Genomic DNA, 12,851 nt, shown 5'->3' with positions numbered 1-12,851 from the left:
GATAGGAAAGGTAGCAGAATACAACAATTACGAATAGGGCATTATGTAAAATTGTGGATGTGTAACCGACGTGATTCTGCAATCTGCATTTGGGGTAAAATTGGGGGTTCATTACCCACTTCAATCTAATGTATGAAATATGATATGTCAAGAGCTTTGTAATATTGTGAACAACCAATAAAAAAAATAAAATTAAAAAAAATTTAAAAAAAAAGAAATACAGCTTCATGAAAGAAGAAATAATTTTAATTATGACCCAAAATAGACTCTTTGATGAGCGAAATAAACCAAAGTAGAGCCCAGAGCAAAAAGAAATATGGCAGCCACTTCATAGCATCTCTGACTAAAACCCAGGATCCAGTAAGTTCATGAAGTTTATTGGGTTGTGATGCACAGTCTCAGTTTGGGTTCAAACTCTTTCTCTTCCTAGCTGTGTGACCTCAGGCAGGTTGTCAAGCTCTGGGCTTCATGTTCTTCTGGTGCATCCCTTCTATCCCTCATAGAACTGAATGGTTGAATTTAACCAAAAGATCAATAAACCTCCTACAGAAAACTTAACCCAATGCAGGTCAGCCTCACAGAAAAGAGCTGTCATCTGTGTGAGCACAAAAACAAGGTGCAGTCCTTAGTTTTTATCACAAAAGTCAACTTCCCCACCTGAATGCAAAGTCACATTCTTTCACAAATAGCACAGTTATACTTCAGCAGCTTAGTCAAGGTCAATCTTGTGCTGCTTATTTGCTTATTACCCAGTTCCAGGAAAATAAAGAAAAAAAAAGAAAGAAAGAAAAGAAAAGGTTGATGGGGACAAATGTCATTCAGGGAATACTAATGCCTAAACTAGTCACATGACTAGAAAGCTAAATACCCTCAATCCTTACTGTAGTTACCAACAGAAATATTGTTTCTTAGTGGCTTTAGACTTGGCTTCTTTTTGTTGTTGTTATTATATTTATTGGTCTTCTATTTAATGTTGTATGTTTTTATTAAATATTTGTTTGATACCCATTGCTTTTAAACCTTTACTGTAAAAGAAAATACATTACAGGAAAACACCCTAAAGAGAGGTAGATATTAATGAATTACAAGGCAGTCGCTCCAGTGACCCCCACCATGATCACTCCCTCTCTCCTATCCCCTCATTTTTTTTCTTTTCTTTTTTATTCGGTGGGGGGAGTGCTGGGGATCAATCCCAGGGCCTTGTGCATGCAAGGCAAACACTCTACCAACCGAGCTATGTCCCCAGCCCTCATTTTTTCTTAATGGGACACAGTAACTTCTAACTTTGCACTTCCCAACTGTCTTGTATCAGTGTCCCTCTAGGGATTTTGTTCAGGAATTCCATTTGTTCCTCTGGGAGGGAACATGGGAACAATATCACCCCAGGTCCTCCATGACACCTAGGATGTCAGAGGCCCTAGCTTCTTAATCCACTTTAGTTAACAAGTTCACCAGATCAAATATATATTCTGCAACTTTCACCAAAATCTTTATGTCACTCATATATGTTCCATTTGATAAATTCTGCTGAAACTTTGATAATTTCTATTATGCTACCGGAAAGCTGTTTTCCTTGATGAATAAGCATCGTTTTAATGGATTAAACAAATGAGAACGAAGGACCACCATGCATTCTTTTTTCAATCTGGCCTGTTAAGTTGGGAGTGGAGATTTATGCTTTAACTTAACAAGAACCCTTGTTCTAGAATGGGTTGGATTTTTGCTTTTTTAAAAAAACGTAACATTTTCCCTTCTCTTCCTTCTGTGGTTTATGGAGCTGCTGCAGCCATCTTTCTCAGATAGGCAGGGAGAAGCTGAAAGCTAAGATCATAAATGGGATGAAAGAAAACAGGAGCTACTACTACCTTTTGAGCCTGAATCAGGCTATGCCTGAAGCAATAACTGACTTTTTCCAGGTAAGTGAGAGCCAATAAATTTCCTTTTGGATTTGGCCACTTTGAATTAGATTTTCAGTCTCTTAGAAGTTCTAACTAATAAAGAAAAAAAAAAGCTTTGAGGTTATCTGACAAATACTGCCATTACTGTAATTCATGTTCTTTTTTTAATAAATGGGTAAAATTTTAAAAATGAACCCAAGAAAGTGAAACTTTTGGACATCATGTTCATGTCATGTCAAATTTATAGCAAAAACAGGTTAGAACACATTCTTTCAGAGTAATTAGCATTTAAGAAAAATGACAAAAGCCTTTTAACTGCCTTTCTTACTGACAGTTGTCCCTAAGAGCAGAAAAGGGGAACTTGGTACAGAATCTTTAGACAGAATATCAAGAAAAGGTGGAGCATCACAACATCTACAAGCAATTAAATTTTTTTCAAGAAACACACAGTGTTCTAAGCGCAAATTTGGAACATACCTGCCAGATCAAATCAGGATCAAAATTAAAACTTGGAGATTCCTGCAGGAAGACAGATTACAAATAACTTTACTCACTTTGCTTCCTTTCATTTTCATTCAGGTGATTTTAGCCCCCTGGCTCAACTGGCTGGCAGCAGATGTCACTGACATCTGCAAGAGAACTACCTCTGCTTTGATGCAGGAAGGTGGCCTCTCAAGCATTCACTCCATGGAGACATACTCTCTCTCAACAATCCAAGTCCAGAGGGGTACACAGAGATCTACTAGAGCTACATGGCTGTGGTTTTAAATAGTGCATGGATTTAGGCAAGATTTTATAGACTTTCATAACAAACACCTTGCTTGAGTTGGTGCAAAGTGTGTAGGTGGGGATGATGGAGGTTCAGAAATTCACTCTTAGTTTCTCTCTAAGAAGTAAGAGACAAGTAGAAATATCTTGTCTCTTATCATCTCCCTGAAACCAAGGAGCTTTATTTACTCTAAGAAAACTCTTTTTAATTTTAGATTTTGCCACCACACTAGATGACACTAATGTCAAGGCACAAGATGACACTCAAGTTTACCTAAAGTTAAGATACAAGAGGGTCCCAAGTTTTATCTTCCAGGTTTAAGGGCCAGTTTGGTACACAACTATGAGGCACACAATATTGGTTTCGAACATTTCCTCCAATTTCTAATGCATGAAATCGGATGAGATCACAGCCTGTCACAAGCTACACACATGGCCAAGAAGATGACCCTCCACCAGCTGCCTCCATAATTCAATTTAGGTGTGTTGAATATAGATGCTAATGGGACCCAGACTTCTCCACTGATAAAACATAAGGTATTCAATTTGTAAATTAATAAGCACCAAAAAAGACAACAGAAAAACTCAAACTCAGTTTCCTGACATATGCATAAATATATATATTTGTGCAAAAATTGAGTTGTGTGTGTATGTATGTGTGTATGTGTGTGTGTATATATGTATGTATACACATACATATATACAAAAACAATTCAATTTTTTGCATTTTATATATATGTTTATATACATATATATGTATATATGTAGACACAGAAACATGATCTTAAGTCAAATGAAGATGTATATATATATATATATATATACATGTATAAATCTGCATATATATGTATACATATATATAGTGATATATATGTATATATATCGATCTTTGTCTTAAAAACATGTTCCTATGTCTACAAATCAGCATCACTAGAATACAATAAAAAGAAAAATTCTAGACTCAATTTACTGATAACATGTATGTATGAATTTACCCTAATTATCATGTTTTCATTTTTCATGCCTTCCCATGTAGATGGCTTAAATGAGTGTTCATATTTACTATTTTTCTGTTTATTTTCCAATAAGACATGATGCTAGAGATAGTAAACTATAATCCAACAAAATTTCTACTTTTAAAAGTTACCAAAATATAGTTGTTTTTGGATAGAGATATTGAATAAGAAAATACCCAGCACATTAGGGGAGATGCCTCCTCCTGATTTCTCCAAAGATTTTTTAAACTTACTTTTACTTTTAAAAAAAAAATAATAATTTGGAAATATACTGTATTACCTCCACTTCTCTAATGCTATTTGTGTTGGGGACTGGGGAGGTGAATGTGGAGGTAGATGACAAGTAGGACTGAGCTACCCTTTGCAAAATAAAAGTCAAGTTTTTTGTCCTTCTGTCTTTTTTTCCTTTTTCTTATTTTTCTTTCTTTTCTTTTATCTTTCTTTATGTCTTTCCTCTTTTTTCAATTTTTTTAAACCTTAATCAAATTTCAAGCTTGGTTGCAATGTGAAATAAGGATGAAATCTCAATTATAAACAAACCACCGTCCCCCAAATGTAGAATAAGTATCTTTTCAAAATAAGTTACAAAATCATATAAATTTAAAACAATTTATAAGCTACATCAATAGTTATTTTTAATCTTATTAGTATTTGTTATCTTCAATGATTCTTTTCAAGCCAATTTGCTGAAAATACATTATGAGTGCTTTGACTCATGTAACCTTACTTGGGAGACACACAGTTTAAAGCCAATGTTCTATACTACTTACCCCCCCACACACACACACACACAATTCACCTGGATAAAGACAAAACACTATAAAGACTATGAAAAAAAAATCCCAAGTCAGAACTGTACATACTAAGAATTTAATAGTTCATGTTTGTTTCTTTTTCCCTAGGACTTGGGAAATTTTGGGCAGACAACTCAAAATCATGTGTTGCAAGAAAGACAGAAAACTCATTATCCTATCAGCAAGCTTCAGAATGTTCTTGTAGGCCAATAGTGTCTAGGAAACTCTGAGTATTAAACACAAGTATGGAACTTGCAGGCTGCAAACAGCTCCATTACAAAAGCATTTTTCTTAGTAGAACAATTTAAATCAAGAATTAGTTATACTTAAGACAAATATTTTAAATGTTTGCTTCCTTCTGGCAAAAAATGGAAGTAAAAAAATTTCCAATAGATACTGGACAAGCAACTGTGTTCCATTTAGATTTGCTTCTTAATTGAAGATTATAGCTTGGCCTTCATTTACTTCATTGTCTTATACATGCCCTAAATTCACTCAGAAAAAAAAATTTAATTCCTTTAGTTTATGTCTATGCCTCCATTGCCAAATAGGATACTTTGTATTTAATAAGTTATTGTTACCTCCAGACTTTTTTAAGGAGAAAATACTGGAGTCATAAGAAAGTATTTTTCTTTGAAAAGTAAATTTTGCTGATAGTATAATTCTAATTATTTTCTATTACGATGCATTTAAAATAGCTTCTCTTTTGTCAAATTCTAGTTTCTCAAAGGTATCTTTTCATTGTAATATCAACAGGGGTGGGGGATTATTCTAGCTTTAGAAATTTACTTTTAAAGCACATTTTAAAAAAACCCAAAACCAAAAACCTCCCTTAGGGCTAAAGGCATTTGCCATACTTTGGAAATGAACCCAGCTCCTTTCAGCCAAGGGATACTTGATACCTTTATTCTTTTGCCTAGGAAAGGCATCCTAATTAAAAGACCAATAAATTAAATGCACTCAGAAAGGCAAAAAGATGCACAAGCAAAACACACACCAGGGTGCCTAGTGAAAAACACAAGGCTCGTTTCACACGTTTGTTAGGTACCATCAAGTTAGAACAAATTCACAAGGCACAGCTGTTTTTGAACAAATGTGCTCAGCTCCTACCTTCATTTCAATGACAGTCTGGAGAGCCTTCGTCTTGGCTGGCTCCGGCTGAAGTTGGCTTCTTCGATGTAATTCCTGGGGAGGAACACGATAGAAATAAGCCTGACGGTTCATCCTTCCGTTACACCATGTCCTTTACACAGTTACCACACAGCCCACTGGGTCCAGGTTCCCTGTTCACAGACATAAACAAGCCACAGGTGCCTCTTCCCCCACACTCTTCAGCATCCCTCCTGCCGGCAGCCTGCGTTCCGGTGAAACGCTCCTGGCACATGCGCTATTTCTGAAACTTCCATCAATAATTAATGTCAACTGTGACAAAGCCAGCAAGTAATCATAGTCCAAATACTGTTCAACACTGGGGCTGATGCCCAGCCATCAAATCATAATTTACTAAATTACATTATTCTGCGCTCCCAACACAAACACGGCAAGGAAACAGAGGAAAGAAAATGACTAACGTGGTTGCAAATCCACTGCAAGCATGGCATTTTGCTAATGAGCTAGGTTTGAAATAAGCAATTGAAAACCATTTCAGTGCAACTGTGACACTTTTCAGAGAGATCTGATGAAATCCTGTGAATCTCTTGCTTCCAAATTTACAGTTTCCATCCTTGCTCAAAAAAAAAAAAAAAAAAAAAAGCAACTGTGGGTGATGCTTATGTGTCAGGATGCCAAGAAATTAAAACTGGCATTAATATCAACAATGTTAGAAGAGAGACACAAATGGTTAAAGCCACATGTGAACCCAAGAACTCCTGGAATAATGAATGTTTTTTGGGGGAAAGAGCAAACAACATATTTGCGATTTTAAGCTTGAAGGCTCACTTTTGCATGCTCTCCTCAAAAGAACAGTTTTGTCAAGACTTTCAAAAGTTGTCTTGGCAGAAGGGAGAGATAAAGATAAGGCTTGTTCAGGCCATGCTTTGGTTGTCTTACTCATTTATGAGAGTGGGGAATGACAGGAATTAAAAAAGGGCTCTTGCCTGCCCAGGCTGCTGGTACAGGTGGAGGAATTCCATTAAGATTTGTTTCTGCTTCCAAAAAAAACAATTTAGAGTCAATATGGAGTAGTTCTATGCTTTTAGAACTACAGGTGGAGGAATTCCATTAAGATTTGTTTCTGCTTCCAAAAAAATCAATTTAGAGTCAATATGGAGTAGTTCTATGCTTTTAGAACTACTGGTTTATAACTATTGAAATGTTAAAAAAAATGGGGAGGTGGGAAAGAGGACTAATATAATTTCTAGCTTTTTCAAAGTAAGGGTATTTAAAGTTAACTGTCTCTACTACTACCATTTACTGTCACCACCATTTCATAAAGATACGGCATATGAATGTAAAAATTACCATAACAACCAAATCCCACATGAAAAGAGAGTCCAAATAACCTTTTGATCACATCTTATTGTGTTGTCTTTTATGCCAGTGGCCTTAGAAATCTTAACCATGGACCAAGATGCACTTGTCCAGGGATCAGTACTAGGGAAATCATTCAGTCTGAAAAGATATTTTCTCCTCAAAGCCATTAGTAGTACAAACCAGCAATCTTATGGAAAACCTCCAATTTGAAAACCATGCTTCCTAATTACATAAAAATGCTCTCACATCAGTTAGGACGTTTTTTCCCCCTAACATATTCCTGGAAGGGATGGGGTCAGTACTATTGAACCTATTTTTTTGAATAGAGAAAGAGATCCTGTGTGTTTGGGAGGCCCTGGGCTACAAAGAGGTGGGGATATAAGCATGTTTAGGTTCCCTGAAGATGGCAGAGGTTTTCCTGAAGGAGTGGTCTTCTAGGCAGTTGTCCTTTTTTAAGCACCTACAGTGTCCCTTGCACTACTTCTCTCTTGGAAGTCTTAGCACTACCAAATGAAGAAGATGTTCTATATGGTGAGTCCAGTGGGTTTCTGGTACCCATTTAAAAAACAGTACCCACCATGGCCAACTTCAAGTCACCTGAGTGGCATAACTGAATACAGAGTTGGGAAGTGCAATAATTTGGATATGGTTTACTTGTGTCCCCCAAAGTTTAATTTTTTAAGTATGGTTATGTGGGAAGGGGCAGGGCCCTTAAGAAATGCAGCCTAGTGGGAACTTATTAGGTCATTGGAGATACTGTCCTCAGAAGGGATTAAGGTGTTTTTCATGGGACTCTGGTTAGTTTTCATAAGAGGGTTTTTATAAAAGAGCAAAACTGGCCCCTCCCTACTCACTCTGTCTTCCTGTCTCTCCATGTGATTGTTCCTGCTCCTATGCACACCTACCATGATGTCCTATATCCATAGGGGCTCTCCTCAGAGCCAACACCGGGCTGTTTGTACTTTTAACCTCCAGAACTATGAGCTAAATAAACAAGTACCTAGTGTCAGGCATATTGTTATATCGATGGAAAACTGATTGATAATGGGCACAATAACACACCATTGTGTAGTGTTTTCTGCAGACACGACATTTGTAATAACCTCAATATCCTAGATAACAGTAATGTAATTAAAAATTAATGAGTTTTGAGTTTTCATGCAATTTAATTATGAGTTTCTAAATTTAATTTGTAACATTAGTTGGTAGAACAAGTTTCAATCAGCTTTCATGAATCAGAACAACCCAGTTTTAGTACACTAGGGGGTAAATCCTAGGAGGACTTCAATGAACTTCATAAAAAGCTGCTTAGCCCTCAACATTACCTGCAACATTGTTGGAGTTCTCTGAACCGATACCATCTCATAGAAGATAACATAGAAAATAAATCACTCAGAATTTTTCTATAGTAAGTGGTAGAAGAGAAATAACTTTCACAGATCATGAGGTCTAATATCAAGTGGCATCCAAATTATACTCAAAAAGAAAGACTGAGAAGTAAAATCCATGATAAATTTATACCATGAATACTGTTCCAGAATAAAAATTATGAGATAATTTGAGGAGAGAGGTTAAGCTTGCATAAAACAAGTAAAAATAATCAAGAACCAACTAGGCAACAGAGTGAAAATAAAAAACATAGGGTAAAGGCATGTGCTATTATAATTTCTGCCAAAAACAAAAATATTGTTAAGGAAAATTGTGCAATAAAAAAGTCAAACTTATGGCAATGGTTTAGCAAAAACGGAAACAGAGTTCTCTTTTCTAAAATTATACAAATTCTATTGTAATATAAACCAGCTCAAAATCCAAACGGGGCCCTTGTCCTCTGTGTCACTTCTTTTAAAAAAAAAATAGAGAGAGAGGGAGGAATAATTCTAATTTTCTTAACTATCCTATTTAAGGATAGTTAAGAAAATTCCTAAGTTGTCAGGTAAAGAGGATTATAACCTAGTATCCACACTACATGGAATGTGTAAAAGTCCAATCTAAGACTTTTGTCCACCTCTAAGCACTAAACATAATTAAATAACAATGAAGAGGGGAAAATGCTCACTGTGCCTATGACAGAGGATCAACTGCCCAAAAAAGATTGATGCTTCTCTTTCAAAGAGTAGAGTTCTTGCCAGGAAGCCCATCACTACCACCCACACACCTTTGTATCTAGATGGGTTTTATTCCTGGCCAGAGGAATGTGGAGAGAAATGAAAAACTTGCCTTCCATAGAAACTTCCCAATTAGTCCTCCACCCTCCCTCTTTTCTTGTCTGCTGTCTAGAGGTAAAGGACTCCAAGACCCAAGAAGACAGCAAAGCCCTAAGATAAACAGAGCCTGGGTTCCTGAAACACTATTTGAAAAGGCTGTTGACACTTACACCAGATGGGGGTATGAGTGAAAATTAAACTTCTAATAAGTCTCTGAGCTTCCAGCCTCTTTCTGTGAAAATCCCATATCTCTGCTTTAGAACCCTATCAGTTCTGTATTGTTCGTTGCTTTTGAATCACAAAAGAGATTTAGAGAAAGAGAAAGAGATTGTAGCACATGATCGCTTGCCAAATTTTTCTAAATAGATAGTAAGATAAGTTGGCTGCTATATGCTCTAACTATCCCTAACTACCTCAGAGAATCACCCATTGTGCACCAATCTTAACTCATGGATTTCCCTAGGAGCACCTGGTGTTCTCCCACACAGGAAGAACAAGATTTAACTTATTCTGATAGATTTCAAATGATAGTATTAAGTCATCAAATACAGTGGCACTTAAAAGAGATCTGTGACCCAGAAAACCCTTAAGAATCAATTGGAATGTGCAGATTTTCTCCAGAAATGGGTACATAAGCATGCACATAAACAAAATGGTATGTACCATTTTTTGTACAGGGATTGGCTCAACACACTAGAAACACTTTGATCTAAGAATCATTTATTGATAGGAAAGAACACTGTATTAGGAGTCAGGAGCCTATAGTTCCAGCCTGAGATCTCAGGCATTCCTTTTCCAATCTGTACTGCTGGCGGACAGGGGGCGGCGGGGGGCAGTCTAATGCCCTTCTAACCTAAGAATATCAGATTTTAAATAGGTAGCTGACCCTGAAATGCTAATCTCTGGCTGATATTTCTAATTATATCCAATTCTCAGTTTTAAAAGCAGAGGGAAACATTAAAGAAGAAAACTGGCAGCATCACAAAATAATATGCCACTCTGACACTGATCTCCAGATCATATATAATTTCATGTCTAGGTTGGCCATAGATGGTCTAAAACTGCCAGTCAATTTTGGGTGATCAACAAGAAACTGTATCAATAACCTAGAATTTTGAGTATGAAATATAGGGTAGCTCATCAGAATGACATTTCTTGGCACTTAGAGTCTAGAGTCTAGTGAGTTAATTCAGATGGATACCAGCTTTCAAGACAAGCCTGGCAAAATGTTCATCCATACTATACAGTTTCTTCAGTAGACCAAAACAAACAAAACAAAAACAAACAAACAAACGCTTAACTTTCTTTCCAAAGATAACTCCATTATTGTTCTGGAAATCTGCTGTGTAACCAACCACTACATACTTAGTATCAGGGTATCACACCACCACCATTTTATTCATGCATTCTAAGTTAGGAATTTATAAAGCATAGAGTAGGAATTGCTCATCTCTGTGGCATGATGTCTGGAGCTTGTGATAGGGAGCACTGATGAATCCATTATTAGGGATTAAATAGTTCTTTGACTGGAAAATCATTAGGAGGCTGGATTTAACTGGAATTCCCAATATGAATACCAACATACAACCTTTCTGTGTAGCTTGGGCTTCCTCACAGTATGTCAGGCTCAGATCAATACAACTTCTTACATTTAGGTGTTGAAACTCCAAGAGAAAGAGTTCCAGAAAACAAGCAAGAAAAAGCATGGTCTTTTATTACCTAACTTTGTAAGTCCCATTGGATCATTTCTGCCCTATGTTCCATATGTTGAAGCAGTCAAAAGCATGTACAGATTTCAGGGAAAATTGTCAAAGAATTTGAAATCATGTTTTTAAATTGACAATCTTTGGGACGGGGGAGTAGCTCAGTGGTACAGCACTTTCCTAGCATGTACAAGGCTCTAGGTCAATCCTTCAAATGTGCGCACATAGGTGCACACACACACAACTGGTGAAGTTAATAGGAAAGTTAACACTATAATCTCAAACTCACTTCAGTCTTAGGATATGGCAGATTCATATATTCAAATTATAAGTTGATACAGAGGATAAGGGAACACAGTTGTAAACCAAACACACCAATGCCTCGGCCCTCATGGGATTTTTATTCATGATTACAATGCGGTAAAAGGTACAATTTTAAAAGGAGACTAAGCTACTTTGTTACAAATCTTATGAGGGAAAATAAGTCAGGAATGTGGGATGGGATAGACTAGGGAGGGGCAGATCAATTGCAAGTTTAAATAGTCAAGGAACGCTTCACAGAAAGGTGACATGTGAGCAAAGATCTAGAGAGAATGAGAACTACGCTGTATGCTTATTTCACACAGAGGGAACAGAAAATGCTGGATGTGTGGCTAGACCTGCATGAGGGATAGGGAAAAATTTTTATCAAATAAGTGCAAGTTGGGAAATGATGAGAAGTTGGGCCACAATTTGGAATGCACCAGGGACAGTGGTTTTCCCTGAGAAAAACAGGAAGCCATTGGATGGTCTGAGCAAAGGCAAAACATAATAGGAGACACATTCTCAAAGAACTGCTCCAGCCATTGAATTGCAGTAAGGTTTTAGAAGGGTAATGATAAGGACAGAACCAAAGGAACTAGCTGGAATAATCCCAGCAAGGAATGCTAGAGCTTTGGAATGGGGCAGGAGAGTGGAGGCAATGAGGAGTTGAATTTGCATATGTTTTGAAAGTGAGGCTGACTTGACTTCCTGATGGTTTGCCTGGGACCACAGACAGACTGAAGTAAAGGATGGCTCCAGGGTTGTTAGCCTTAACAGCAGGAAGAACAGAGGTGGAAGGCCAAGATGGGAAAAACTCAAGGAGAAGAAGCAGGAGTTATAGGAACCTATAATCTGGCTTAGCATGCTATTAGCCATTCAGGTGAACATGTTGAGCAAGCAATTGCATAAATAAGGGGAGAAGTAAGAGAGATAATTACAAATTGTGGAATCAGTGAATAAATGTCATTAAAAGCTGTGAGCCTAGATGAGATCAACTAGGTACTGAGCACAGAGAGGAGAGGACTGATCTCCAGGGCACTCCAACTCTAAAGGGTCTGAGAAGTGAGGAGGAGGAGGAAAGGAATAGCCAGTGACGTACAAAGAGAATGAGGAATGGGGCAAGTGAAGACACTGTGTCCATTATGAGGGAGTAACTGCCATATTAAATGGTGCTGAAAGGACAATCAGATGAGGTCAAGGAACTGATCACTGGACTTAGCTGAAGTCATGAGTAATCTCAACTAGAACAGTTTTGGTGGACAGTCTGAGTGAAGTCTGCTTGCAATGTGCTGTGGGAGGAAAGGGAAGAAAAAAGAACCTCTGGCTACTGTATTTGAACAGTGTACTATTTAACTACTCATTTATCAATAGTTTAGATATGTATACTCAAGTTCATAACAATATTATAACAGTAGTCAAAAAGTAGAAGCAATTCAAGGGTCAAGTCATTTGAATTAATGAACAAAATGTCATATATACATACAACGAAATGTTATTCAGCCTTAAAAAGGAAGGAGTCTTTAACATCTGCTACAACATGAATGAACCTTAAAGGCGATATTAAGTGAAAAAAGCCAGTCAATAAAAGACAAATACTGTTTAATTCCACTCATATGTAGTACTTAAAACTTATAAAAAGGGGCTGGGGATGTGGCTCAAGCGGTAGCGCGCTCGCCTCGCATGCGTGCGGCCC

The 12,851-nt window shown here is 37.1% G+C and overlaps 1 protein-coding gene across 1 annotated transcript in view; it reads right to left on the bottom strand.

Moving 5' to 3' along the window:
* The window catches only part of ERC2 (ELKS/RAB6-interacting/CAST family member 2), a 908,750-nt gene that overhangs the window by 620,551 nt on the left and 275,348 nt on the right, over positions 1 to 12,851 (bottom strand). Inside the window, 1 exon segment of the mRNA XM_081286503.1 lies at positions 5,587 to 5,661. Within this exon segment, the coding sequence (XP_081142629.1) occupies positions 5,587 to 5,661 (75 nt within the window).

This window comes from Spermophilus citellus, assembly GCF_964194105.1.
Source record: "Spermophilus citellus genome assembly, chromosome: 3".
Lineage (NCBI taxonomy): Eukaryota > Metazoa > Chordata > Mammalia > Rodentia > Sciuridae > Spermophilus > Spermophilus citellus.
The sequence above is the reverse complement of the archived record's forward strand: the minus strand, read 5'-3'. Positions and strand labels throughout refer to the sequence as shown.